The following is a 27,087-nucleotide window of genomic DNA, read 5'->3' as shown; positions in this document are numbered from 1 at the left end:
GAGTGGGTAAGCAGAGTGTAAGCCTTTCCTAAATGTATGTGACCAAATTCCTAAATGTATGTAAAATCCCTTCATGCAGAGCATTTTGCAGGACTGGTTTTCTACCAAATACCCTTTGGAAAATGCCACTAGAGTAATAAATAATGATACTTTTACAAGCAAAATGCCAGGAACAAGAAACTCAATACAAAGTTTAGAGGACAGAGTTGAGGAAAGCTTGAAGAAAGTTGAGCAAAAAGACAAAGAGAATAGGAATAAGAATAAAGAGGGTCAAGAATATAGAGGACGACTTCAGGAGGTTCAACATCTGAATAACATGTATGCCAGGAAGAGTGAATAGAGAAAAAGTGGGAGAAGATCACTGATGAATTTAAGAAAGTTTCAAGAAATCAAATAATGGAATAGGCACACTATGTGTCCACATGGTAGGTAAAAATACATCCTAGGTGAAATTTCAGAATAATGGGGATGAAGAGAAGCTTCAAAGGGAATAAACAGGTTTCACACAAAACTAAAGATATAAATTTAAGAAAGATTACATGGGAAAATAAAGATGTGAGAAGGAGCAAACTGGGGATAACACATAAGAGAGGTGAAGAGGTTGTCAAGGAACTCAGAAGGCTCCAGGAGAGATTTCTTTTAGAGTTTGAAATGGATAGAATATAAAACGTGCTTGAACATAAAGAAAGATGTATACGGCAGTAAGAGAGTTTAAGGTTGAGTTAATAAGTATATAGCAAAATAAACACATAACAAAGAAATCAAGATTTACTCTAAAACAAAATTTTGTACAATAAAGGAAAAGTAATCACAGTACTCTACGGTTCAGTTGAGAATAGCCTATAACAAGTTACAATACAAATTAATGAATTTCAATCTAATCAAAATTATAATATCATAGTATTAAGATAGGGAAGTATGTGTGGGTGGGTAACGGGCAAGGAGATGAAGAGTTAAATCCTGGGTTGCCAAAAAAAAAGGAAGAGGTAAAGTGTGTTGTCAGTTGAAAATGCCTCAAGCTAAAAAAAAAAAAAAAAAAAAGCAATATAAACATTCCACTTACATATATGGAGATAAATAAAAGAATCAGCTAAATTAAAAGTGATTGCCTTTGGTGAGAAGTAAATGACAGGGGCATAGAGGGGACTGTTCGTCTTGTTTTTGTAATAATTCTTGTAGGCCTATTCTTCCTTTAAACTATTAGCATGTATATAACTCTGATCAAAATAACTCTTAAAAAGTGTTGTGCAGTTAAAAAAAAACCGAAAGGTTGCTAATAAAGGATATAGTGTAGCACACAGCTTTCAATCTATGATAGCTTTAAAAAAAAATTAATTAATTAATTAATTTTTGGCTGCATTGGGTCTTTGTGGCTGCACGTGGGCTTTCTCTAGTTGCGGCGAGCGGGGGCTACTCTTCATTGCAGTGCATGGGCTTCTCATTGCAGTGGCTTTTCTTGTTGCGGAGCATGGGCTCTAGGCGCGCAGGCTCAGTAGTTGTGGCTCACGGGCTTAGTTGCTCCCCGGCATGTGGGATCTTCCCGGACCAGGGCTCGAACCCATGTCTCCTGCCTTGGCAGGCAGATTCTTAACCACTGCGTCACCAGGGAAGTCCCTAGCTTTTATTGTTAACATTTGAAGGGTCTATAAAGGTAACTTGGACTAATCGTATCATCGTATAGGTGTGGAAACTGAGGCTCAGAAAAGGAAGTGACATCAAGGTCACACAGAAAGAGCAAAGGTCCAACTGGGATGGTGAAACAGTGATCAGTCAAGACTGCGATAGCCTGGCCAAGAACAGGAAACAGGGATACAAAGTCAAGTTGTCACTTTTCCTAGGCTATGAGATTCAGACCAAGGGAGGGACTGCCAGCTTCGTGACTGCCAGAAGAGATGGTCTACATCATTTAAACCGAATAGTGAGGCACAGTCATGAAGCTCCCACTGCTATGAATCTTCCAGGTTTTGTTGAAAAGGCATCCAGGCGCCTAAGTGATATTTAGAATGATATGGAGTAAACCAAGAAGGTACACAGGCATCTAGGGGGCATGTCATGAGGCTGGAAAATGTAATCAGTATCTTCACCAAGGTGTTCATCTATCTTTACTTCCTCATCCATGGAGCTTAGGGGCAAAGCTCCTAAGCTTTGTTCCCTAATCTAATGACACTTTTGGACTAAGCAAACCCAGTAACTAACTGGGGCTAGATGCATAAGATACATTTGGAGAAATCACATGATAGCACCCTGACTAGAGCTGGACATAAATGCCACCTGCAGGCTCTGTTGTTTGCCAAAGGTTATTTGGGGAGGAAACTATGGCTGGCCTTCCCTTCAAGTGCTAACATTCTAGGATTTGGGTGGAGACAAATTCAACTCCTAAGAAAACGACTACCCTAACTTCCATGGGGATCATTCCAATTGCTTAGACTTCCCTAAGAAGATGGAGTATCTGCGAAGTAACAAAAGTAAGGTTTCACACATGTATCTTAATTTACACATAAAAAATGAGTATTGTTCTTTTTAGTTACCCCACAGGGAGGCTGTATATCTATGTTTATCTATTCTAAAGGGGTAGCTCTTTCAGAGTTTCCTCCAGATATAGTTTATGAAATGGAAACAGATACGCACAATCCAGGTGGTTACGCACCCACTTTAGTCACCAGATTTTGCTTTGAATCAAACATGCACTGAAATACTTTCACAGCACCAAGATTCGCCACCATCAATGACGTTAAAGGAAAACAGAGCAGTGTCATACATATATGAGTGGTGGAAGAATTATTATAGTGCTGGAAGGGTTCTGGAAGGGATCACTAAAGAGGGAGCACCCCAAACTGGAAAGGATGGGTATAATTACAAACTGGGCCAGGGAGCTCCTGGTGCTGGCCCCATGTCCACCCCACCCCCATGCCCCAGATCCCCAACGCTGAGTTCACAGAACATCTACCCAAGTTTCTTTGATTGTTTTGACAGAATGGAGGTTTCTCTGAAGTTATTACAAATATCAAAGTTAAAAAAAATTTTTTTTAAGATTCTATTTAGATTTATAAATGGATAGGGGGCTAATTATTGGTGCAGTAAAAGAGAAAGTATAGACACTGGGGCCTGGGGCTTGTTGCAGCTAATACTGTGATCTGCTCTTACCTGTGGGGGCCTGCATGGCTGAGCTGGGGATGGTGGCAGCATCTTGGGGTACAGTGCTGGTATCCGGTTCAGGGGTGCTGGTTGTTGGTGAGGTGGGTGGTGGGTTCAGCAAAGTCCGAGGTTTCCTCTGTCAAAATGGATGGGGAAAAGTTTCTACCCATGATAGGTAACTTGTCTTCTCATTCCTCTATTCTTAGTACTTAATTCACCCATGAAACTGAAATACATTTGTGGATGGGACTATTTTACAGTTGATATATAGCTGATATATAGTTGATTTTTTTACAGTTGATATATAGTTGATTTTTTTACAGTTGATATATAGTTGATTTACAATGTTGTGTTAGTTTCTGGTGTACAGCAAAGTGATTCAGTTATATATTTACATATATGTATTCTTTTTCAGTTTCTTTTCCATTACAGGTTATTACAAGATATTGAATATAGTTCCCTGTGCTATACAGTAGGACCTTGCTGTTTACCTAACTTATATATAGTAGTGTGTATCTGGTAATCTCAAGCTCCTAATATACCTCTCCCTGCACTTCCCCTTTTGGTAACCATAAGTTTGTTTTCTATGTCTGTGTGTCTGTTTCCTAAAAGTGTTACAAATAAGTTCATTTGTAACACTTTTTCAGATTCCACCTATAAGTGATATCATACAATATATATTTTTTCCACACAGCATCTTGCCCAAAGCTGCAAATACAGTAGATGTTTAATAAATATGTATAAGATTCTGGGCTTCTGTATAGCCACAGTTTAATTCACTATCTTTTCTACTGTATTCAATATTATCATCTGAAGTCCAGGTTCTTTATTAGTTAGACAGAAAAAAGCAAAAAAGGAAAAAAAATGCTGTGGCTTAAGTCTACTTTGACATTAGTTTGTTTTACTGTGTTGAAAAATGGAAACGTCCCTTCCCCTAACTCCACAAACTACTTTCCCCTGCCTACCTCTTCAGCTTATTACCTGTCATTTCTTATCTTAAACCTTATACTCCAGTAATCTCTAACTATAGTAGTTCTCTCAAAACCTGCAGTTTTACCTGGTCCCTGCCTTTACAGTAATAAACCATCCCTTTTGCCTGGAATACCCTTTCTTTCTTTTTTTTTTTTTTTACCTTATAAATATCTGTTTATCCGGGAAGCTTTTCTGGATAAGCTTTACTGTCTCTTTTGTGCTATTTCTGTACTTTGTATTGTTGCATTTATCACAGTGTATTGTCAATATATATTTACATATTGATGTCCCCTATTAGCCTGGCGCTCCTTGAGGGTCTGATTCTGTTTACCATTCCTACATGGTACTTTGCATATGATAAGTGTCAATAAATGTCTTTCAATGAAGCATACAGTATAGAATACCAATAATGGGGGAAGTAATAAAAATGATTTGAGAAGAATCTAGTATCTCCTCTATGCTGGTCCAGGCAGTCTCTGGGGGAGAGAGATCTCAGAAGGCTTTTTTCAAGAAACAGTTTTCTAAAAGCCTTTCTGAAGGCAAGGAAAACATAACCATTTCTGAGATCCAGAAATCCCTTCTTACTAAATGTCACATGTAGGGTCCACTCTGGGGGCTGTATAAACCTGACTGACTTCTAGGATGGCTCTGCTTGTGAAAGCAGTCATGCAAACTCTTACAGAACATTCAAAGCACACACAGGATATGGATGTTTCCTCTCATTTTTTGATATTGCCACAAGTAAAAATCCAAATAAGCAATGAGTCAGGGAAGAAAGGAAATACCAGTTCAACATCATTGAGTTGGTGGTAGGACTTCATGGGGTCCCTGAAGAAACAAACCTGGTGAGTTAGGTTCCCAAATATTGTAGAAAAAAAGCAGAAAGATGTAAAGCTTTATTACTATTTGAGATAGGTGCATTTACATGTATTATATCTATTCATATATTAACGCAACTCCATTTTATTGGTGAGAAAACTGGGGCTCATAGCCTTACTCAAAGCTTTCCCAAAGTCACACAGGTGGTAACAATTGGAGATGAGATATAAATCTAAGTTTGTCTGGCTTCAAAGCCTATGCTCTTGTCACAAGACCACTTTGCTTCAAAAATGAACATGAGGGTTATATCATGGGTTAAGTAAAGGCATATACACTTACAGGAATAGGCAAAAGGACAGGAAAGGGAATTAGGGAGTCAAATGCCATGCCATAAAGTACAGTATTAGATGAGAATTACTGCTATCAAGAGGACTGGAAAGAAAGAGGACTCTGGCTACTATGTTTAGAACTTCCTGAGAAAGCAGAGCTGAGGGGATCAGAGAATCATAGTTCTTAGGTTTTGAAGGATCTTAAAGGTTACTTAATCCAACTATCCATCTAACACTTCTACTTTCCACTCCTTGAAAACATCCCTCCCAATAGTCATCTGGTACCTGATGAAATATCTCTAGTGATGGTAGATCACTACTTGCATTTTGAAATAGATTTAACCGTTCCTTTTATGTTGAGACAAAGCCTGTCTGCTTGAGTTTCTGCTCATTGGTTCTGTTTCTGTCTTTGGAACCTCAGAGACAAGTTTTCTCTGTTTTTAATCTGTCAAGGTGCCTTCACATCGTCAAAAGCATGACTTCCCTGGCCTTGGAATCTTTAGAGCCTTCAGCCTCTCCTCCACAACATGAGAATGAGAAGACCGCAATGGAGACAAAAATGAACCCCTGGGTTTGGGGTTAGTGGTAATAGATCAGGAGCATTATGTGTTACATAAGAAGGATTAGGATGTGACATCAAGAATTCAAAACCAATAAATAAGAGATAATCTCAGTTGGAACATCATCACTAAAATCCATCCATGCATCCATCCATGCATGCATACATCCATCCATCTTGCATATACTGAACATTTCCCAAGAGATTGAGATATAGGGCATTGCAGAAGAAAAAGAGAAAAAAAGACTAGATTCCTGACCTTGAAGAGCTTATATTCTAGAAGGACTGAGGTCAGCTGGAGCTAATAAACAAAACAAACCCAACCAACCAACCAAACCTAGGGAGGAACTTATGAAATTGGAATGGAATGCCTAGGGAGAACTGGGTATCATTTCTACACTGGAACTCAGGTAGTCTAGTTTGGGAGGGAGTTGCAGAGAAATTCCCTGATAGTTAAGAAGTGAGTGGAGAAAGAAAGTGATGCCAAAGGAAGCCCTAGAGAAGCAGCTGAGTAAGTTTCATATCAGTGGTTTCCCTAGGAAAGATACGCATGGAGAACTGGTCATGACTAAAAGGTGATACTTTCAGTAACAGTGCTCAGTGAAGCTCGACCCAGCAGTCTTTTCCTACACCAGAGGTAAGTGTTAACCTCCCTCAGGAAATGTGAGAGAGTGAATATGTGGTAGGGCAGCAGTGACCTTAGAACTAGAAGATCTGGAGACCCATCTCTGTAGCCTTGGCCATTTATTAGCTATGTGACCACAGGGAAGTCATTTCACATCTTTAAGTCTCAATTTACTTGACTATTTAATAACATTAACACTACTCATCTCCAAGGGTTTTGTGAAGATCATATGATATGTAGTGGTGCCAGGTACAGAGCCTGATACTTAGTAAATATTCAATAATTTTCTTTCTTTCTTCTTCTTCTTCTTCTTTTTTTTTTTTTAAAAGAAGGTACAGGGACAGAAAAATAAATACATTTACAGAGTCAGTTTTCTCTTTCTGTTCACATACCTGGGCATCCACTCTGGGTAGGTTTAAAACAATTAGGAGCAGGGCCTTCCATCTATGGAAGATACTAGACCAGAATTCCCATGAATGTAACTTTCAAAGTAAAAATTTGTTTCTTATCCATACTATCTTATCTCTAACATTACCAACTCCCAGGTAAGTAGCTAAAGTAGGGATGACAATATAGGAGATTCTTCTTAAAAGCATACACAAGGTGGAGAATAGGGCCAGACACATCCCTTTCTAAGATGTATGGATATGGATGAATTACCCCTTTATAACCATTTATCCCTTGCTGGCAAACCCACATTTTTACCTACCTTACTGCCAGGTTTGGGACCCCTCTTCTTTGGGAATTTCAAAGGTTCAGCTGACTTGGATGGGGTAGAGATGGGATGGGGAATTAGGGGCTTGGGTGTCCGGCCCCGCTTCTTTCCTGGTTTACGCCCCCTCTGCCCTGGTTGATGATCCAAGGCAGTTTTGGTGTTGCTGTGGATGCTGGGCTTCTCAGTGTTCGCCTCGGATGCAGGATAGGGATTCTTTGGAATCACAACTGCAAGAAAAAGACTCATTCTAACACCCCCTCTTCCCACTTGCATTCCCATCCCAGCCAGAGGGAAAAAAAGACTTGCTACTTCTGCTTGGATAGTTTTATCCCAGGAAGCTAGTTTCTTGGCATCTGACCTAAATGTTAGAAAATCGCAGAGGAGAATTGAATTTTGATTGGCCAGAATTGGAAGTTTTAATTATTTCTGGCAGATGCAGAAAAAATCAAACTGTTCTCCCCAAGGAATCTAGTTAAAGCATATAAACACAGGCTCAGAGATGGAATGGATCTTACCTACAATCTTCTCCTGCTAAGAATGAAGATCTGAGGCTCAGAAGAGGAAATGATGCCTTCCCTAGGTTACACAGTGAGTTGGGATAAGGACTTATGTTTTGAAACTGGGCCCTGACAACCAAATCAGGGATTTTCTATATCAATCTACTTAAAGTTTTAGTGTGATTATTGCAGTGAGGAGTAGTGAAACACATGGAAATATATACATCTGATAGCATATTTCCTTACCTTAAAAATCTTTGGTCCATATTACCTTTAAGGTAAAGTCCAAATTCTTTATTCTGATGTCCAAAGACTTTTGTGACTCTGCCCCTGCCTTGCTCTCCAGTTATGTCTGATGTCATTTCCTATCACCCACCCCCATGTTCTAGCTCCTCTGTTTTCTGAACACCAATTTGTTCATATATGTTGAGTTCTCTATTCTTCCCGGTCCGACGTACATCAGTACTCAGTTTTCAACACTCAGCTCCAGGGCCACCTCCTTACTGAGGCCTTGTCTGACTATGTCCCAACTCCATCAGTACTCCACTTACTCCAAAACATTCTGTAGACACCTATGTTAGAGTACTTTCAGTTTTACTCCAATCATTCTTCTTCTCCTTAATTGAATTTTTCATGGTAAGGGGTATCTAATTCATTCCACAAAGTTATTAAGCACTTACTACAGGCTATGCACTAATCTAAGCACTGGGGTAGAACAGTGAACATAACAGACATAGTTTCCACTCTCATGGAGCTTACCTCCTAGTCGGGGGAGACAGAAAATAGGCAAATAAGTATACAGTATAATGTTAGGTAAGTGCTATGATTAAAACTAAAGCAAGGTAAGGAGACAGAGGGGTGAGGAAAGTCCTCTTTGAGGAGGTGACATTTGTACAGAGCTCCCAAATGAAATAAAGGCAAAGCCTTATGAAGATCTGAGGAAGATCCAAGTAGAGGGTATATAACAAGTGCAAAGATTCTGAGATGGAAACATGTTAATGTGTTTGAGAAATGGAAAGGAGGTCAGTATAGCTGGAATTGAGTGAGCAAAGGGGAGAGTGGTGGGAGATAACGTTAGAAAGGGAGTAGCAATAAGATGGTGTGGGATTTTGTAGACCATGAAAATGAATCCAAACTTATTTTAAGTCTAAAGGGAAGCCACTGGAGGGTTTTGAGCAGGGTGTGACTGGGGGTACTTAAAAGGAACACTCTGGCTGTTCTGGAAGGGGACAAGAGTAGAACTAGGGAGACAAGTTAATAAACCAATTACAGTGGGTAGGTAGAAGATGGTATTTCTTGTGCTTCCAGGTAGGATGTAATAGATCATGACAGTGTAACATTGCTGATGCAACAACTAGAAAAAGTCAGATACATTATTTTTAAAAGACATTGCATTGTTGTAAAAATCATGAGGATGAGATGAACTGGAATTCCAGACCTGGGTGGAGAGGGTTCCTGAAGTAGCTGACACTGTTTTCTTTCCTGAGGACATCTGCCAAATTTGGGCATGAACTGACAGTCAGGCTTGGCCTGTGCAGAGGAGCTCCACTGGAGGAAAGAAAAATCAGAGAGGCTCTGTGACAGATTGGAACTTGAGGAGTTCCATCTGTGTGGCCAGTTTTTCCCAAGGGACATTTGCTGAGTTCTGAGCCTGCACATTGGAGCTGCAAAACTAGGCTGAAAGCTTCTAAAAGGCAGAGTGAAAACTGCTATAATCTTGTGATTTCAGGAGACAAGGTTCCACTAGAAGGAGGAGGTCTACCGCTAGCACAGCTGATCTCCTCTTCAAGATAAATGCCATATTTTGAAATTGTAAGGACTGAAAGGTCAAAGAACCAAGCCCCAAACCTCTCAAGGGTAGGACAATCTCTTGCAGTTTTTCAGGACTATGAAGATGGAGACCCATTAGGTTCTCAGTCGAGAGCCCAAGAGGGCCCAGGTGCAAGGAACAGGGATATGAACCATAGGTACAATTCAGATCTGAACTAGCTCAATCCATGATTAGACTGAGGGGATCAGGCCCTTATCCTATTAGCCTAAAGGAAGGAGGAAAGGAAGAATTCTTTCTGATGGAAAATATCAGCTGGAGTCTCAACAGTTCTTTTATATAAAATATCCAGTGTGCGTGCATGCATGTGCGTGTGTGTATGTATATACACATGATATAAAAAGAGGCAGAACAATGTGACTGGTAATCAAGAAAAATACAGACAATAGAAGACTCATGTATGATCCAGATAATGAAACAGACTTTAAGATAACCATAATTAATATGGTTTTAAAAAGTAGAGAAAAAGATGAACAAAATGTAAGAAAAGATAAGTAATACTCACAGAAAACTGGAACCTATATAAAAAATTAAATGGGCACACTAGAATAAAAGATACAATATTAAAAATTAAGAACTCATTGGATAGATTTAAGGGCAGACAAGACCCAGTAGAAGAATTACTGAATTTGAAGAAAAATCAATAGAAAACATGCAAAATGAAGCAAAAATACGGAAAAAACAGGTTAGAGCATTAGAGACATGTGGACACAGTCAGTAGATCCAAAATATGAGTAACTATAATCCCAGTGAGAGAAGACAGAGAGAATGAGGTAAAAGCAATATTTGAAGACTGATGAAAAAAGAGCTCAGCAATCCACAAGCAGCAAAAATACAAAAAATGAAAAACAACAAAAAATACCCCCTAAATATACCAAAACACATCACTGTTAAACAGCTGAAAATAAAATACATAAAATACAAGTGAAATGAAAGACAAAGATAAACTTTTAAAAGCAGTTAGAGAGAAAAGGATTACTCTTACAGAAGCAATTGACTTTTTCATAGAAACTATGAAAGTAAGAAGCGATAGTTTTAAATGATAGTTTTCAAGGGCTAAAATATATAAATTGCCAACCTAGAGTTCTATGCTCAGTGAAAATATCCTTCAAAAAAGAAGGTGAAATAGTATGGAAACAATCTAAGTGCCTATCAACAGATGAATAGACAAAGAAGATGTGGTACATATATATATATATATATATATATATATATAGAACAGAATACTACTCAGCCATAAAAAAGTGAAATTTTTGCCATTTGCAGCAACATGGATAGACATGAAGAGCATTATGCTAAGTGAAATAAGTCAGACAGAGAAAGACAAATACTGTATGATATCACTTATATGTGGAATCTAAAAAATACAACAATCTAGTGAATAATACAAAAAAAGAAGCAGACTCACAGATATAGAGAACAAACTAGTGATTACCAGTAAGGGAGGGGAGGGGCAATACAGGGGTAGGGGGAAGAAACAGGGTTACCATGCAATTATAAAAAATCATCTGTGTGAAACTTTTGAAAATTGTAAAGCACTACAGAATTTAAAGAATCTTTCATTCAATTAAAATTTTTTTAAAAAATGAAGGTGAAATAACTGTTTCAGAAAAATCAAAGCTGAGAGAATTTATCACTAACAGACCTAAACTACAGGAAATAAAAATGAAGTTCTTCAGGATGAAGGAAAGTAATCCCAGATGGAAAAAATACAACTGCAGGAAGGAAGGAAGAACATAAGAAAGGGTAAATATGTGGATAGATACAAGAGAATATTGACAATTTAGAAAAAGAATTTTAAAAATGGCTTGTAGGGTTTATAATATATGTATAGTTGACCCTTGAAAAACATGGGTTTGAACTGTGTGTATCCACTTGTATGCGGATTTTTTTCAATAAACATGTACTACAGTACTGCATAATCCACAGTTGGTTAAATCCATGGATGTGGAACCACGGATAAGGAGGGCTGACTGTGAAGTTACACACAGATTTGACTGTACAAGGGGGTGGTGCCCCTAATCTGCGCATCGTTCAAAGGTCAACTGTATTAGTAAATTATATGAAAGCAATAGCACAAAGGATGGAAGTGGGAGGGTAAATGGAGCCAAAATTTGCTAAGAACTTTGCATTATTTGGGGAGTGGCTAGAGTGCTTATTTAAGAAAAACTTTAATAAGTCCAGGATGTATAATTCTAACTAGTTAAAAAATTATAACAAGAATGTATCACTAAAAGCTAAGGAGAGAGGAATGGAATAATAAAACACACTCGATTAATCCAAAAGAAGGCAAGAAAGGAGGAACAAAGAAATGAGGAAGAACTTAGGCAAAGAGAAAACAAAAAGCAAAATGCAAAATGGTAGACTTAAACCCTAATAAATAATTACGTTAAATACAAGTGGTTTGAATAAAACAATAAGAAAAAATTAACATACAGGACCAAAGCCCCCCCCCACCGAACCCGATTATATCTGTTTATAAGATGGCACTGAAATAAGAAAACTTAAAATATGACGACACAGGAAGATAAAAAACAAACAGACGGAAAAATATACACCCTGTGAACATTAACCAAAGAAAGTGCAAGTGGCTATATTAATATCAGACAAGACAGTCCTAATACAAGAAGTATGGGGCTTCCCTGGTGGCGCAGTAGTTGAGAATCTGCCTGCCAATGCAGGGGACAGGGGTTCGAGCCCTGGTCTGGGAAGATCCCACATGCCGCGGAGCAACTAGGCCCGTGAGCCACAACTGCTGAGCCTGCGCGTCTGGAGCCTGTGCTCCACAACAAGAGAGGCCGCGATGGTGAGAGGCCCGCGCACCGCGATGAAGAGTGGTCCCCGCTTGCCACAACTGGAGAAAGCCGTCGCACAGAAACGAAGACCCAGCACAGCCAAAAATAAATAAATAAATAAATAAATAAATTCTAAGTCTCTGCAAATTAAAAAAAAAAAAAAAAAAAAAAAAAGAAGTATGACTAGACTAAAAGGGACACTTCCTCAAGAGAAAACAGTCAATTCATATCGTCAAAACAAAAAGGCAGTCTACTGAATGGGAGAAGATACTTGCAAATGATATATCCAATAAGGGGTTAACATCCAAAATATACAAATAACTCATACAACTCAACATCAAAAAAACAACCCAATTAACAAATGGGCAGAGGACCTGAATAGATATTTTTCCAAAGAAATATCACATGACAAGATGCTCAACATCACTAATCATCAGGGCAATGCAAATCAAAACCACAATGAGATACCACCCACATTTGTCAGAATGGCTATTACCCATAAGAGAACAAATAACAGGTGTTGGCAAGGATGTGGAGAAAAGAGAACCCTCATTCACTGTTGGTGGGAATGTAAATTGGTGCAGCCACTATGGAAAACAGCATGGAGGTTCTTCAAAAAATTAAAAATAGAATTGCCATATGATCCAGTAATTTCACTTCTGGGTATTTACCCAAAGAAAACAAACACACTAATTCTAAAGCCATATGCACACCAATGTTCACTGTATTATTGTTTACAGTAGACAAGATATGGAAGCAACCTGAGTGTCCACTGACAGATGAATGGCTAAAGAAAATGTGGTATATACATGCAATGGAATATTTACTCAGCCATAAAAAAAAAAATGAAATCTTGCCATTTGTGACAACATGGATCAATCTAGAAGGTATTATGCTAAGCGAAATAAATCAGACAGAGAAAGACAAATACTGTATGATCTCACTTATATGTGGAATCTAAACAAAACAAACAAAAGAAAACAAAAACAGACTCATAGATGCAGAGAGCAAACTAGTGACTGAGAGATGGGAGGGAAGCGGAGGGTGTGGCAAAACAGGTGAAGGGGCTTAAGAGGCACAAAACCTCAGTTATAAAATAAGCCACAGGGATGTCACGCACGCATAAGAAATATGGTCAATAATGCTGTAATAACTTTGTATGGGGAAAGATGGTGGCTAGATTTATCATGGTGATCGTTTCCTAATGTATGCAAATGTTATATCACCATGTAGTTCACCTGAAATTAACATAATATTATACATCAACTATATTTCAATTAAAAAAAACTCCAGTTAAAGTGGAAATGAAACGAATTAAAATTACTTATAAATAAATGATAATTATAGCAAAAAATAGTCAATTCAAAAGGAAGCTATAATAACAAATTTATATGTACCTAATAACACAAAATATAAAAGCAAAAGTTTAAATAACTAAAAGCAGAAACAGAAAAATCCATAATTATGAGGTGGATATTTTAACACATTTCTCTCAGTAATTGATAAGTCAAGAATGTGAAAAAAAAATCAAGAAGGATAGAAAATATTTGATAACACAATTAACCAACTAATAACATAAGTAACTAATTAACATAGAAAACCAAATAACAAATTAACCAACCAATGTAACTGACACATATATGACACATTTTTATCAATAAAATGTTATATGGTTAGCAGTTTTCCAAGTACAGTCTGGGAATCTCTGGGGGTTCTTGAAATCCTTTTGAAGGTCTATGAGATGAAAATTATTTTCATGATGCTAAAACATTGTTTGCATTTTTCATTCTCATTCTCTCACAGTAGAGTTTTCCAGATGCTACAAGTGTGATATCATCACTCTGACAGCTAATGGAATGCGTGCCTGTATATTCTTATGTCTTAAAAAGTTCTAAGTTTTAATTTATAACATAGTGATATAGATAACCCACAAAATGAAAGCTCTTTTGGGTTAAGGATATAAAGGTTTCCTGATACCAAAAGGTTTGAGAACCACTGATCTATAATTATAATCACTTCCTTGCCCTTCTTTTTCCAACACATTTGCCTAGAAAAAACTCCAATCCAACTCTCTACCTATTCCACACTTAAGACTGAGTAACTGAACATGCCAAATGTTTAAACTGATTACTGCAAACCCCAAGACTGACCCATATATCTCCAGTAACAAACATGGAATCTGAGCTGAGCAGTGAGGAAAGTGATTTACTTTGGAATTCCTACCGTCACATGGTAAGATGCTGAGTTCTTAGTTGGTACCCAGAACATGTTTGTAGAATAAGAAAGTCAACAGATGTAAGAGAAGAACTGAACAGGGCTTTAATTGGCTTTCTAAGTGTCAGAAAAGAGTTTTTCTTCTTCTTTCCCTTAAGGCTAGAAATAAAAGTCCATGACGCCAACTGCCAAAGGGGTTGCTCTCTCTGGCCTGAAAGATACAGACAGAAGAAATGAACCAATTATATTTAACAGTTCTGAAAAATCAGGGCATGCTGTTCACGTGTGAGTAGCCACCAGCGAGATTAAGCTTCATACTAATTTAAAAGCTTCTTAATAATGGATTTCTTAAGCTATCCTGAGGGATTCCAGGATTTTGAAGTTTTCCCTATCAGGAAGCCCTGTCCTGCCACATTCTAACTTATTATCCTAGTTGGAAAAAAATTGAGTTGATGTCAGGGGACCAGGGATCTAATTCTAGTTCTGTCCCTTATGGTGTGACATTGAGTTTGTCATTTAAACACAATCTTTTCTTATTTTTCCACATGCAAATAATTAAATAATTTAATGTCTGTCCTACTTCAGAGAAAGGTGAAAGATGGGAATATTCTCCAACACATTTTGATGCTACTAAGGTTGACGGAATTACTCTCTTAATCAACAATACTAAGACAAAATTCTTGTACACTTGTAATTTCATGTGGCCTTCATAATCTTGTGAAGGCTGACATTATCCTCTCCTTTGACAAGTAAGGAAAGCAAGCCTCAGAGAAGTTAAGAGTGGCAGAGCCAGGCATGATTCTAGTCTTAGGGGTCTTCTCTGCACACATTCTCTCATGTAGCCGAGGAGGAAGGAAGCAATCTCTCTTCCTTCCGGAGCCCAGGAAGTGGCAATTCAAATTATATTAATTAATTTGACCACATCAGTAAATTTCAGCTAAATTTTTCATTGAAAATTTAGAAAATGCTAAGTGTCAAGGCTTGCCAATTATCTAAGGTGAAAAAACCCAACATGATTCTTGTCCTGGAGGAGCACAATCTTGAGATGGTTAGGAGTAGATCTTTATACAATTAATCACAATTCATTGGGTATGGACTGGGATAGGGAAGATGAACCTGGAACACACTGGTCAGAAAACAATGATGGGGCCATGTCAAAAGGACACATGAGACAACTTCAAGGGGCTTCCACTGGCTACATCTGGGGCAATTTGAGCATCAAAACAAATAATGACAATAAGAAATTGTTACTGAATAAAATAAGAATCAAGAGTCCATAATGATGTAACTAAATGAATAAATTAAAAAAGTAGAGAAGGAAAAACTCTTGCTTACAGTAGAATCCCAACTAACAAATGTAGAAGAAATGAGGGAATTATAAAATAGCCATTTGGGCAATAACTGATTCAAGCAACACTCATCAATGGATGCTAAAACTATTAGGTGAAAGTTTGAGGAGAAACAGGATATTTATAGTCTCAGAGTATTTACCTACAAGACTATTAACTAATTACAAAGGAATGAAGTGAAGAAACTTGGTAGATACTACGTGAACCAAGTAATCAAAGTTACTATCTGCAGTTAGGACAAATGATATGTATCTCCAAATACAATGCTTTCAGAAGACTATCACTTGTAGAGCCTTCCTGTCAAAAATGTATAACCTGAATCTAATCATGAGGTAACATCAGACAAACCCAAATTGAGAACCAGTCTATAGAATAACTGGACAAATATTTATAGAGAAATATTAAGGTCATGAAAGACAAGGAAGAATGACAGAAAACAGTTCCAGATGAATGGAGACTAAAGAGACATGACAAATACAACTCATGATCCAGAATTTTCTTTTCCTGAAAGGACATTATTGGGACAATTGGCAAAATATGAATAAGGTTTATTGATTAGCTACTGGTACTGTACTGACATTAATTTTCTGGTTTTAATAACTAGAAGGTCTATAGATTAACTCTTAATACTATATCAATATTAATTTTCTGATTTTAACACTAGCACTATGTCTAGAGAAAAGTATGCCCTTGTTTTCAGAAAACATACACTAAAGTCTTTAATAGTAAAGGGACATTATATATGCAAGTCATTGCCAAATGGTTCAGAAAAAATATGTATTATGTATTGAGAGAGACTAATAATGCAAATGTTATAAAATGTTAATAATTGGAGAATCTTGGTGAAGGGTATATGGCAATTCTTTGTACCACTGTTGCAATTTTTCTGTAAAGCTGAAATCATGTCAAAATAAAAAATTCCAGAAAAGATTCAAAATGTATACACACATAGGGTTATAAGAACCTGAAGGAGGGAGTGGCTAACTGCCAGGGAAGGACAGGGAGCAAAGGAGACAGGCAAGAGAGACTTGTCAGGCATGATTTCAAATTAAGTGACATTTTAACTTTTTTTTTTTTTTTTTTTGGCCGCGCCATGTGGCTTGTAAGGTCTCAGTTCCCCGACCAGGGACTGAACCTGGGCCATGGCAGTGAAAGCCTGGAATCCTAACACTAGGCCACCAGCGAACTCCCTTAACTAATCTTTGAAGAATGAATGGTTCTTGCATTAGGAAAGGGCAAGGGTGGAGGGTGAGTAGGGTACTTCAGACAGAGGAGACAGTATGTAGAAAGGCATGGAACTAAAAAAGCATGGTTATATGAGGACTTGTGGGTACTTCCGTGTGCCTTAAGTCCATAGAAGTGAAACAGATGCTGGAGCCAGCTTGAGAAGAGTCCATGTGACATTTAAGGAACTTTCCAGCTCTAATACATAAAGAATCTGCCAACAGACAAACGGTAGGTACCACGACTCTACATGTGGAAAAGGTAATGATGAGGTTCACTCTAAAGGCAGAAGCTCATCTAAGTTAGGGTAGTAGCACATAAAGATGTGTATAACTGATCTCCCCTCCTTGATAAACTTCTTCCGATACATGAGCATATGTGTATATCTGATCTTATTTCCTTGGACATTATAATGATCAATAATGTCACTAAAAGGCAGACAGAAACTGTTAAGACCAAGAATGGAGAAAGGAAGTAGTTTACAAATGGGTGTCCCCTGATGATAATTCCTTTAAGCAAAGTTACTCCAACATTTATTGAGCACCTACTATGAAAGTGGTGCCATACTATCTGCAATGGCAGTATGGACAATAATTATCGTTAATAAAACTTACTAGGGTGCATAAATAGTAGTATATACTGGCAGTAAAAACAATGAGCTTTGAAGTCTTTCCTATGAAGCATATATTATCCTCACTTAACTGATGAGGCAACTTAAACTTGAGTAATTTGGCCAAGGTCACATAAGTAATGAGGCAGGTCTGAAACTTAAATCCAGAATGTCTAACTCTAAAGTCCTTGCTCTTTTCATCATATTAAGGTTCCCTCTTACTAACTCAAGATCCATTCATTCACTCGCTTGTTCATTCATTCCTCCAACAAACATTCTAAATTGAGAATACATTATGTGGTAGGCTCTATAGTATAATCCAGGAATATAAATAAATAAAAAGGTAATTTCAATTAATGATAAGTGCTATGAAGAAAGTAAAACAGCAGTGTGATAGAGAGTGACTGAGGGATGGTCAAGAAAGGCTCTGTGAGAGGTGACATTTGAACTGACTGGCATGACAAGAAGGCATTGGGCATGTGAGGATCTAGGGCAGAGTGCTCCAGGCAGAGGAGACAGCAGGTGTAAAGGTCCCAAGAAAATAATGAAATTGACTTGTTTAAGAAACAAAGAGACCAGAGAGACTGAAGCAGGGTGAATAGAGGAAATAATGGCATACGATGAAGTCATAAAAATAGGTGGGGTCAGATCATGTAGGGCCTTCTGAATCACGGAAAGAACATGATCTAATTTACTTTTGAAAAAGATCACCCTGGACGCTCTGTGGAGAATGGACTATAGGAAGGCAAGAATGGAAGCAGAGACATCAGTTAGGATGCTGACTGTAGAAGTCCATGCAAGAGATGATGGTGTCGGAGATTAATGTGATAGCCATGAGGGTACAAAGAGGTGAATAAATACAAGATACATTTTGTCAGCAGAGCTGACAGCACCACTAAACTAGATGGGAGAGGGAAGGGAAAGAGCAATTCAGGATGAATTTTAGGTTTTTGATCATTTACCAAGATGGGGAAGACTAGAGGAATAGGAGGTTTGGGAGGAGGTAGGTTGGGAATCAAGAATCTGCTTTGGCCATATTATGTGCTAAATGACTTTTAGATATCTGGAGATAAGTAGGTAGCCAAATAAACGAGTCTAGAGTTCGACAGAAAGGTCAAGGGTAGAGATATAATTTTGGTAGTAATTAGCATATAGTCAGTATATAAAGACATAGGACTGACTGAAATCATTTGGGAGGAGACAGAGCATATAGAAGAGTATAGGAGAGGGCCTAGGACTGAGCCCTGGAACACTCCAACAACCAGGGGCTAAAAAGTGGGGGAACCCAAGCCAAAGGAGACCGAGAAGGCATACTTAGTGAGACAGGAGTTGAAAATATACAGAGTGTAATATCCCAGAAACCAAGAGAAGGCAGTGTTTCAAGAAGGAGAGACTGATCAACTGTGCTGGAAGTTACGGAGAGACTGGGCAAAATGAGGGCAGAGCAGGCTTTGTCAACATGGAGGTCGCCGTGTTCTTCATAAGGGCAGTTTCTCTGGAACAGTGGGGCCTGAAGAGCAATTGGAGAGCGCTGAGGAGTGAATGGAAGATGGAAATAGAAATAGTGACTACAGGCCAGGTTTTGTTTTTTTTTTAAGTTTTACTGTGTGGAATGGCCCTCCAAAGATGTCCACACACTAATCTCTGGAGCCTGTAAATATGTTACTTACACAGCCAAAGGGATTTTGCAGAGGTAATTAAGGTTAAACTCTTAAACTAGGGAGATTATCATAGATTATTCAAGTGGGTTCAATCTAATCACGTGAATCTTTACAAACTGAGAACCTTCTCTAGCTGGAAGCCTGAGAGAAGCAGAAGCGGGAGAGCAGAGAGATTCAAAGTGTGAGAAGGACTCAACCTACTCTTAATGACTTTGCAGATGAAAGAGGCCACAAGCCAGGGAATGTGAGCAGCCTCTAGAAGTTGAGTATCCCCTGGCCAACAGCCAGCAAGAAAATGGAGACCCAAGCCTACAATGGCATGGAATTGAATCCTCCACCAACCTGAGTGAGCCTGAAAGTGATTCTTCCTCAGAGCCTCCAGATAAAAGCTCAGGCTGGCTAACACCTTGATTTTGTCCCTGTAAAACTACAGCAGAGAAACGAATGATCTCACTCAGACTTCTGACCTACAGAACTAATAAGTCTGTGTTGTTTTAAGCCACTAGGTTTGTTGTCACTTGCTACAGCAACAACAGGAAATTAATACACTGTGAAATTCCAGAGACATGGGGCATTAGCTGGAAGGGAGACGCAAAGTCAAGGGAGAATTTTAAAAGACTGGAGATAGAACATGTTTGTATGCTGATGAGGATGTTTCAGAAAGGAGAGGTTTGAGGAGGAAACTAGTGAGACAGATGAAAGAGAGGCAAGAGAGGATGAAATCAAGAGAACAACTGGAGGGGCTGGCCTTTGATTGGAGCAGGGACTTTTCATCTATTATAATAACAAGGCCGGCACCATAAACTGTGCCATACCTCTCTATGCTGTTCTCCAAAACCTGCCTCTGGGGAATCAATGGCGATACTGGACCCTTCCCTTTGAATGTGTTCTGTTGGCCCCTTAAGTGCAATCCATTCAGATCCAAAGACCTGTTTGGAACATGGATGTGGGTGTGCACCTGATATTTCTTTAGAGCTTTCTTCACAGTTAATCATTCCAATTTAACCTGGGTCGATGGCTAATGCTTGTGCTTTGGAGTCATAAAGACTTGGATTTAAATCTCAGCTCTACCATATACTAGTTGCATGACACTGGGAAAGTCACAAACTCTCTGGGCGTTTAAAAAAAAATTGGGATTAGTAATACTTACCCCAACACTGTAAGAAGCAGAGTAATGTAAACTATCTTGCACAGTGCCTATCACATAGTAGATGCTCAGTAAATGGTAACTACCATAATTATTCTCCTACTCAGCCTGTTCTTTTATATGTTAGCAGTTCTCTTTTATGGTGCAAAAATATTGGCAAACAATAAATTGATGGATAGAGTCTAGTAAAAGACTGGCATGATTCAAAAGTCAGACTTAGTGAAAAGTTCGTGGGCTTTGGAATCAGAACAACCTGTTTTCCATCTTCAGTCTGCCATCTGCAAGTGGTATGAATTTGTATAAATCATTTAACATTTCTGAGCCTACTGTCTCCTCTGGAAAATGGAGGTAATCTCATTCACAGTATTGTCTGAAAATTATATGAGAAGTTATAGTAAAGTGCCCAAGACATATGAGCTCCACAACCAGTGTTTATTTCCTTTAGTTCTCTTAACCCTCAGAGCAATTAGACAAACATACACATGTTCTCAATAAATTTCTCTTGAGGTCTTGGACTTGTGATGAAATAAAGTTGTTTTTTAAAAAAATTGCAAGCATTTCCTCTAGAAGAAAAGTGACAGCAGACGTAGATAAAGAATTCAGGTCTCTTGATCCCTTGTCCAATACTCTTTCCCCACTCATGCAGCAGCATTCTCACTCAGACAAACACACTCTTTCCATCAGTATATTGGGTCTACATCTACTCTACTGCTTATTGTTTGACCTCTCAGTTCTGCGTGTTTCTTTTCAAACTCTTAGCTATTCCAAGTTTAATTTGCAGGATGGCCTCATGAATCTATTAGTATTTTGGCTGTATACTACATTAACATAACTTCACATCTTGGGGGACTAGGAGGGGAAGCTGTTCATTCTCTAATTACTTTCACTACTCTTAAGTCTTGTCTTTCCAACTAGCTATATAATTTAACCAGAGCATACTTTTTTAGTGCTAGGAGTACCATATCCATTTCAAACCTGCAATAGCAGGTCCACTGGACCCATACTAGTAGAGAAATGTCTGGGAAACATCATCTGGACTTCCTCCATATGTTTTATATGTTCTTTGCAATTTGTCATTAGCCCTTGGTGGTTCTCATTTCTAACTGACTTTGGGTTCTAGGCTTTGCTGATGCCTGATTCCTGTACCTGGCTTGCTCTGTGATCTAATCTCCAACACTTGGCTTTGGTGAACAGCCTAGGGTTCCTAGGATCTGATCTTGGCTTGTATTTTGCTTTCAGCTATACCACTCTTTTGTCTATGTTGATATCCCAAAGGGACCCTATGCCCAAAGTTAGACGGCATGTATCTCAGCACCAAAGTTCTGCCAAGCACGTATTAGTAGTTCATGAAAACATATCAAATCGGTGGTGGTGGGAAGGAAGAAGAGAAGGTGTGTGTGTTAAAATGTGTGAAGTCAATGTGTGAAGTCAGCCCAAAGGTGGTCTGGAAACAGGGAAGCTAATCACAAATACTTTCCTGAGGAATAAGACATAAGGAATGAAGCTTATAGCTGTTTCCATGGAAACATATGACAGCTCTCTTTGGCACTAAATAACCAACAACAAATTAAATACAGCCAAGTATATTTGAGGAAAAGACCAAGAGACTTGGGGTCTTAGGAAAAATTATACATAAAGCCAGTCTTCTGGAAGATCCCAAACCAAAAGATGAGAAGAAATCAGGGAAGGAAAGAATAAAATAAACCCCTAACATTCACATCCCAATGAACTGTGGTACAGTAAAAAGAACAGTGGCCCAGGATATAGCAAACATAATTCTGTTTCTGAAACTAAACTGTTATGTCATTTTGGCAAATTTCTCTGTGCTCCATTTTTATGGTCTGCCGTTCCTTCAACGTGTATCTCTTCAGAATAATAAGGATACTATTCTATATAACCATAATAAACCTGTCATACTAAGCTATAAATATTTCTGTACCCCCCCATAGTGATTAGATATATTGGTAACAGGTCTTAGGAGAAAAATCATATGATTACTATCCCCATAAATATTGAAAAAGCTTTTGACAAAATTTAACACTCAAGAAAATTAAGAATAGCTGGTTACTTCCTTAACAAGATAAAATACATATACCTAAATCCTAAAGCCAACATCTTAATGGAGGAAGACAAGAGGCATTCCCACCAAGGTAAGGAATAAGGCAAGGATGCCTACTATCTTCACTAATATTTAACACTGTACTGGAAGTATTAGCTAATGTACTTAGATAAAACAATTAGGAGACTAAGAAACTGGAAAAGAAGAAGTAAAATCTTGTATATCTGCAGACGACATGCTAGGATACCTGGAAAACTCTACACATATACCATCTAATACAGTAAGCACTAGGTATATGCAGCTATTGAGCGCTTGGAATGTGACTAGTTCAAATTGAGATGTGCTGTAAGTGTAAAATATACACTGGACTTTGAAGACTGAGGAAAAAAATGTAAAATACTTCACTAGTAACATTTTACATCAATTACATTAAAATGATCATGTTTTAGATATTATGGAAAAATAAAATATATTATTAAAATTAATTTTATGTTTCTTTTTACTTTTTAAATGTGACTATCAGAAAATTTTAAACTACATAAGTGGCTCAAATTAAATTTCTATTGTACAGTACTTCTCTAGAGAATCAGTGATAAAGCTAGATCAAACAGTAGAAGAATTCAGCAAGATAACCAAATGTATAGTTAACATGCAAGACTCAGCAGTCTTCATATACACAACTAATAACCAGTTAGAAGATGTTACGGAAAGGAAAATGCTGTTTACAATAGAAGCAAGAAAAACGAAATACTTAGGAATAAAGTTAACAAGAAATATGCAAAATCTTTATAAGAAAATTAGAAAACACTCCTGAAAGACACAAAAGTAGACTTGAACAAATAAAAAGACATCCTTGTTCTTGTATGTCTCAGCATCAAGTTGTTAGTTCTTGTAAATTAATTTACAAAGTTAATGCAATCTCAGTAAAAATACCAAGAAGGCTTTGTTTTTTCTGGAGCAAGACAAGTTGATATTAAAGTTCATATGAAAAAAACATGAGAATAGCTAAGAAACAATGAAAATGAAGAACTATGAGAAGAGACTAGCCCTAGTGGATATTAAAAAAAATACAAAGCTTCTATAATTAAAACTGTGGAACTGGTGCATAAATAGACAGGCAGGCCCAACTATACACATAAACACGGTATACAACAAAGGTGGTATATCTCAAATTACTTGGGCAAAGAGGGACATTTTAATAAGTGATGGTGGAACAATGAATGGCCATTTGGAAAAAGATAAAATTAGATCTATTTCTTATGCTGCACACAAGAATAAACTCCAACAGCATCAGAGATCTAACTATAAAAACTGAAACTATACAAGTACTAAAGGAAAATATGCATGAATTCTTATAATAAAAGGTTGAAAAATTTAACTGTAAAATAAAACTTGTGCATATCAAAAAAACATAAGCAAAGTATAAATTGGGAGAAATTATTTATAATATGTATCACAATAAAAGAGTCAATATACTTAATATACAAAGGACTTTTTCAAATTAAGGGGAAAAAAGACCAAAAATCCTACAGGTAAATGAGCAAAAGAAATGAACACATGATTCCCAAAAAAAGATAAAATGGTCCTTATGCATGTGAAAACATGTTAAACTTCACTCATAAAGAGAAACACAAATTAAAACTGTACTGAGAAACCATTTCTCAGCCATCAGATTGGCAAAAAATAAAGTCTAAAGCTTGATAATACACTCTGTTGTGGAGGCCACAGGAAAACAGGCACTCCTACTTTGCTGGTGGGAATAAAAAAGGGTATCATTTCTATGGAGGGGAGTTTGGCAATACCTAACAAAACTATATTTGTCTCTACCCTTGGACCTAATAAGACCACTTCTTTGGAAATTTACTTTGAAGACATGCCTCCAAAATACGAAAATACATGTGTACAGTTTATTAATTGCAGCATTATTTGTAATGATGAAATACTGGAAACTGTCTGATGCCCAAACAAAGGAGACTGGCTGAGTAAACTATGGTGGATATACACAATAGAGAATTCTACAGCTTAGAAAAAAGGCGAGCTCCATGTACTCACAATGGAGTGAGCCCCAGCGTGTATTGTTAAGTTAAAAAAGCAAGCAAAGTGCAAAAGAGAATAAAGTGTGCTACCTTTCGTGTAAGGAAAGAAGGGTAGGAAAACACACTTGTATCTGCTTACTTTATGAAACACTGGAGGGATAAACCAGAAAACAATGAAAGTGATTAAGTACTTACAAAGGGTAGTGGTGGTGGAAGGAACAGGGTGGAAGGAAAGGGAAGGGAGGACAATGCTCTCAGTAAGCCTTTTTGTATAGTTTTGACTCTTGAAAGCAAGTTAATTTTGTATATTTCAAAGAATAAAAGTAAATTAACAAAGATGGGGAAAAAACTAAACCTAAATCTGAATGTAAACAGAATAAATGAACCCAACTGTATTTTAAATAAAAAACATAATCACACTGAGGGAAAAAAGAAAAAGGTATTTGACTAAGGAAGAAAATGCCAACAAATCTTGAGCTCTTCTTAGTAGGTTTTTTTTTTCTTCACAGTGGTATGTGTGTAGCAATTCTGAAACTGTTTTATGAGCAGTATAGGACTGATGTTGGTGGAGCCAAGGTTCTTACTATAGAAAAAGGGAGATTCAAACTATTTCACCAACCTGTAAATGTTGGGAATGTTCCAGGACAGTTGTTGGAGAGCTTCTTCTCTATCCATACTCATACTCCTTAAATCAGTGGTTCTTAAACTTTAGTCTGCATCAGAATTACCTGCAGGGCTTGTTAAAACACAGATTGCTGGGTCCCAGCCTCTGAGTTTCTGATTCAGTAGGTTGGGAATTTGCTGTTCTAACAAGGCCCCAGGTGATGCCAATGCTGCTGGTCTGGGGACCACACTCAGAACACAACCCCATTAAAAAACAAAACAAAACAAAACACAACCTCATATGACCTCCTCTAGCCTTGTGGCTTTAAATTCTATCTATAATTAACTTCCACATTTATACCACCACTAGTTTAGAAATTTCCAGACTCTTATTTTAATAACATTTCTGACTTGAAAATCTATTAGGCATTCCAAGCATAGTATGTCTACAACCAAACTCCTGATTCTCCCACCTCTTGCCTTCAAACTTGTTTCTCTAAGTCTTTTCTACCTCATTCCATCCTCTCAAATGACTCAGGCTAAAAACCTTGGAGTCATCCTTGACTCCTATCTTTTTCTAATATTCCACGTCCTATCAGCAGTAAATCCCATCACCTGTAACTTCAAAATACATCCAGAATCAGACCATTTCTCACCATTCCCTCTCCTACTTCCTTATCTAAGTCACCATCATCTTTAACTTGGGTTATTGCAATAGCCTCCTAAATGGCTGTCCCCGTTCCTCTAGTCTAATTTCAACACAGCTACCAGAGTGAGCCTTTTAAAACATGCCTCAGGTATCATTCCTGTGCTCAAAGCCTCCAACAGCTTCCCATCTTACTCAGAGTTAAGTCCTCATGCAGACCTACTGAACCCTATAAGATCTGATTCCTCATTATTCCTCTGACCTAATTTCCTACCACTCTCCCTTGATTATTTTAATAATACTATCCTTCTTGCTGTGTATACTAAGCTAGTGATTCTCAAACTTTTTGGTGTTAGGACTACTTTACACTCTTAAAATTTATTGAGGGTCGCAAAGAGTTTTTGTTTATGTATGTTGTATCTATCAATATTTATCCTATTAGAAATTACTGACAAATTAAAGAAATTTTAATTTTAAATGAACAAAAACATGTTAATACAACATACATTTATGAAAATCACTATTTTCTGAAGGAAAAAAATTCAGTGAGAATAATGGTATTGTTTTATATTTTTGGAAAACTCTTTAATATCTGACCTAATAGAAGACAGTTGGATTCTCTGCTTCTGCATTTGATCACCACTATATGTCATTTTGGTTGAAATATATGAAGTATACAAAGAAAATCCGGATTAATGGAGATATGTAGTTGGAAAAGGGAGTATTCAAATAAAATTATCAGGTAATTGTGGTCTAATACTATACTAAAACTCAACCAGTTTCCTAAATATTAGTTAAAACATAGACTCTGAAGCCATACAATGAACTTTTCATATTCTGTTAATGTTAAAATCCATTGGTCAATCTCACACTTTGAATGGATCTTTTATCCACACATGATTTTGTAACATCACGCGTTGGTCATTTGGAAAATATTGTTTCACTGAGTTATGCAGATTTTCCAATGTTGATACATTTCAGTATGCAATATCAAAAATTCACAATAGTTGCTATCATCATAATCCCGTCAGAAGAGTCTGTATAAGTGCTAGCAAGCTGTTGAGATCACGGTGGCAGACACAAGTTTTCAAAAATTCTAATTTTCATTTGAATTTTAGCATTGTCTGCAAATGCTATTAGTAGTTGTCCTTGAAGTGACAGGCTCACTTAATTAATTTTTGAGAAAATGTCTGCCAAATACCAAATCTGAATAACCAGTTTGTCTGTTAGTCATTCTCTCAAGTGAAAATGGTGTTCAATTAAA

General features: G+C 37.5%; 1 protein-coding gene across 11 annotated transcripts in view; it reads right to left on the bottom strand.

Moving 5' to 3' along the window:
- Nucleotides 1–27,087, bottom strand: part of SCMH1 (Scm polycomb group protein homolog 1) — a 196,130-nt gene that overhangs the window by 36,200 nt on the left and 132,843 nt on the right. For 10 of the 11 annotated variants that reach the window (XM_061184406.1, XM_061184408.1, XM_061184407.1 and 7 more), the window contains 2 exons: nt 7,149–7,381; nt 3,145–3,271 (listed from right to left, as the gene is read on the bottom strand). The exons of the other annotated variant lie outside the window; for it this stretch is intronic. In XM_061184406.1, the coding sequence (XP_061040389.1) occupies nt 3,145–3,271; nt 7,149–7,381 (360 nt within the window). The remainder of the gene's footprint in view (nt 1–3,144; nt 3,272–7,148; nt 7,382–27,087) is intronic. 11 annotated transcript variants of the gene reach the window in all.

This window comes from Eubalaena glacialis, chromosome 3 (genome assembly GCF_028564815.1).
Source record: "Eubalaena glacialis isolate mEubGla1 chromosome 3, mEubGla1.1.hap2.+ XY, whole genome shotgun sequence".
In the NCBI taxonomy this organism is placed as follows: Eukaryota; Metazoa; Chordata; class Mammalia; order Artiodactyla; family Balaenidae; genus Eubalaena; species Eubalaena glacialis.
Note: the sequence above shows the minus strand (reverse complement) of the source record. Positions and strands in the feature narration are given on the sequence as shown.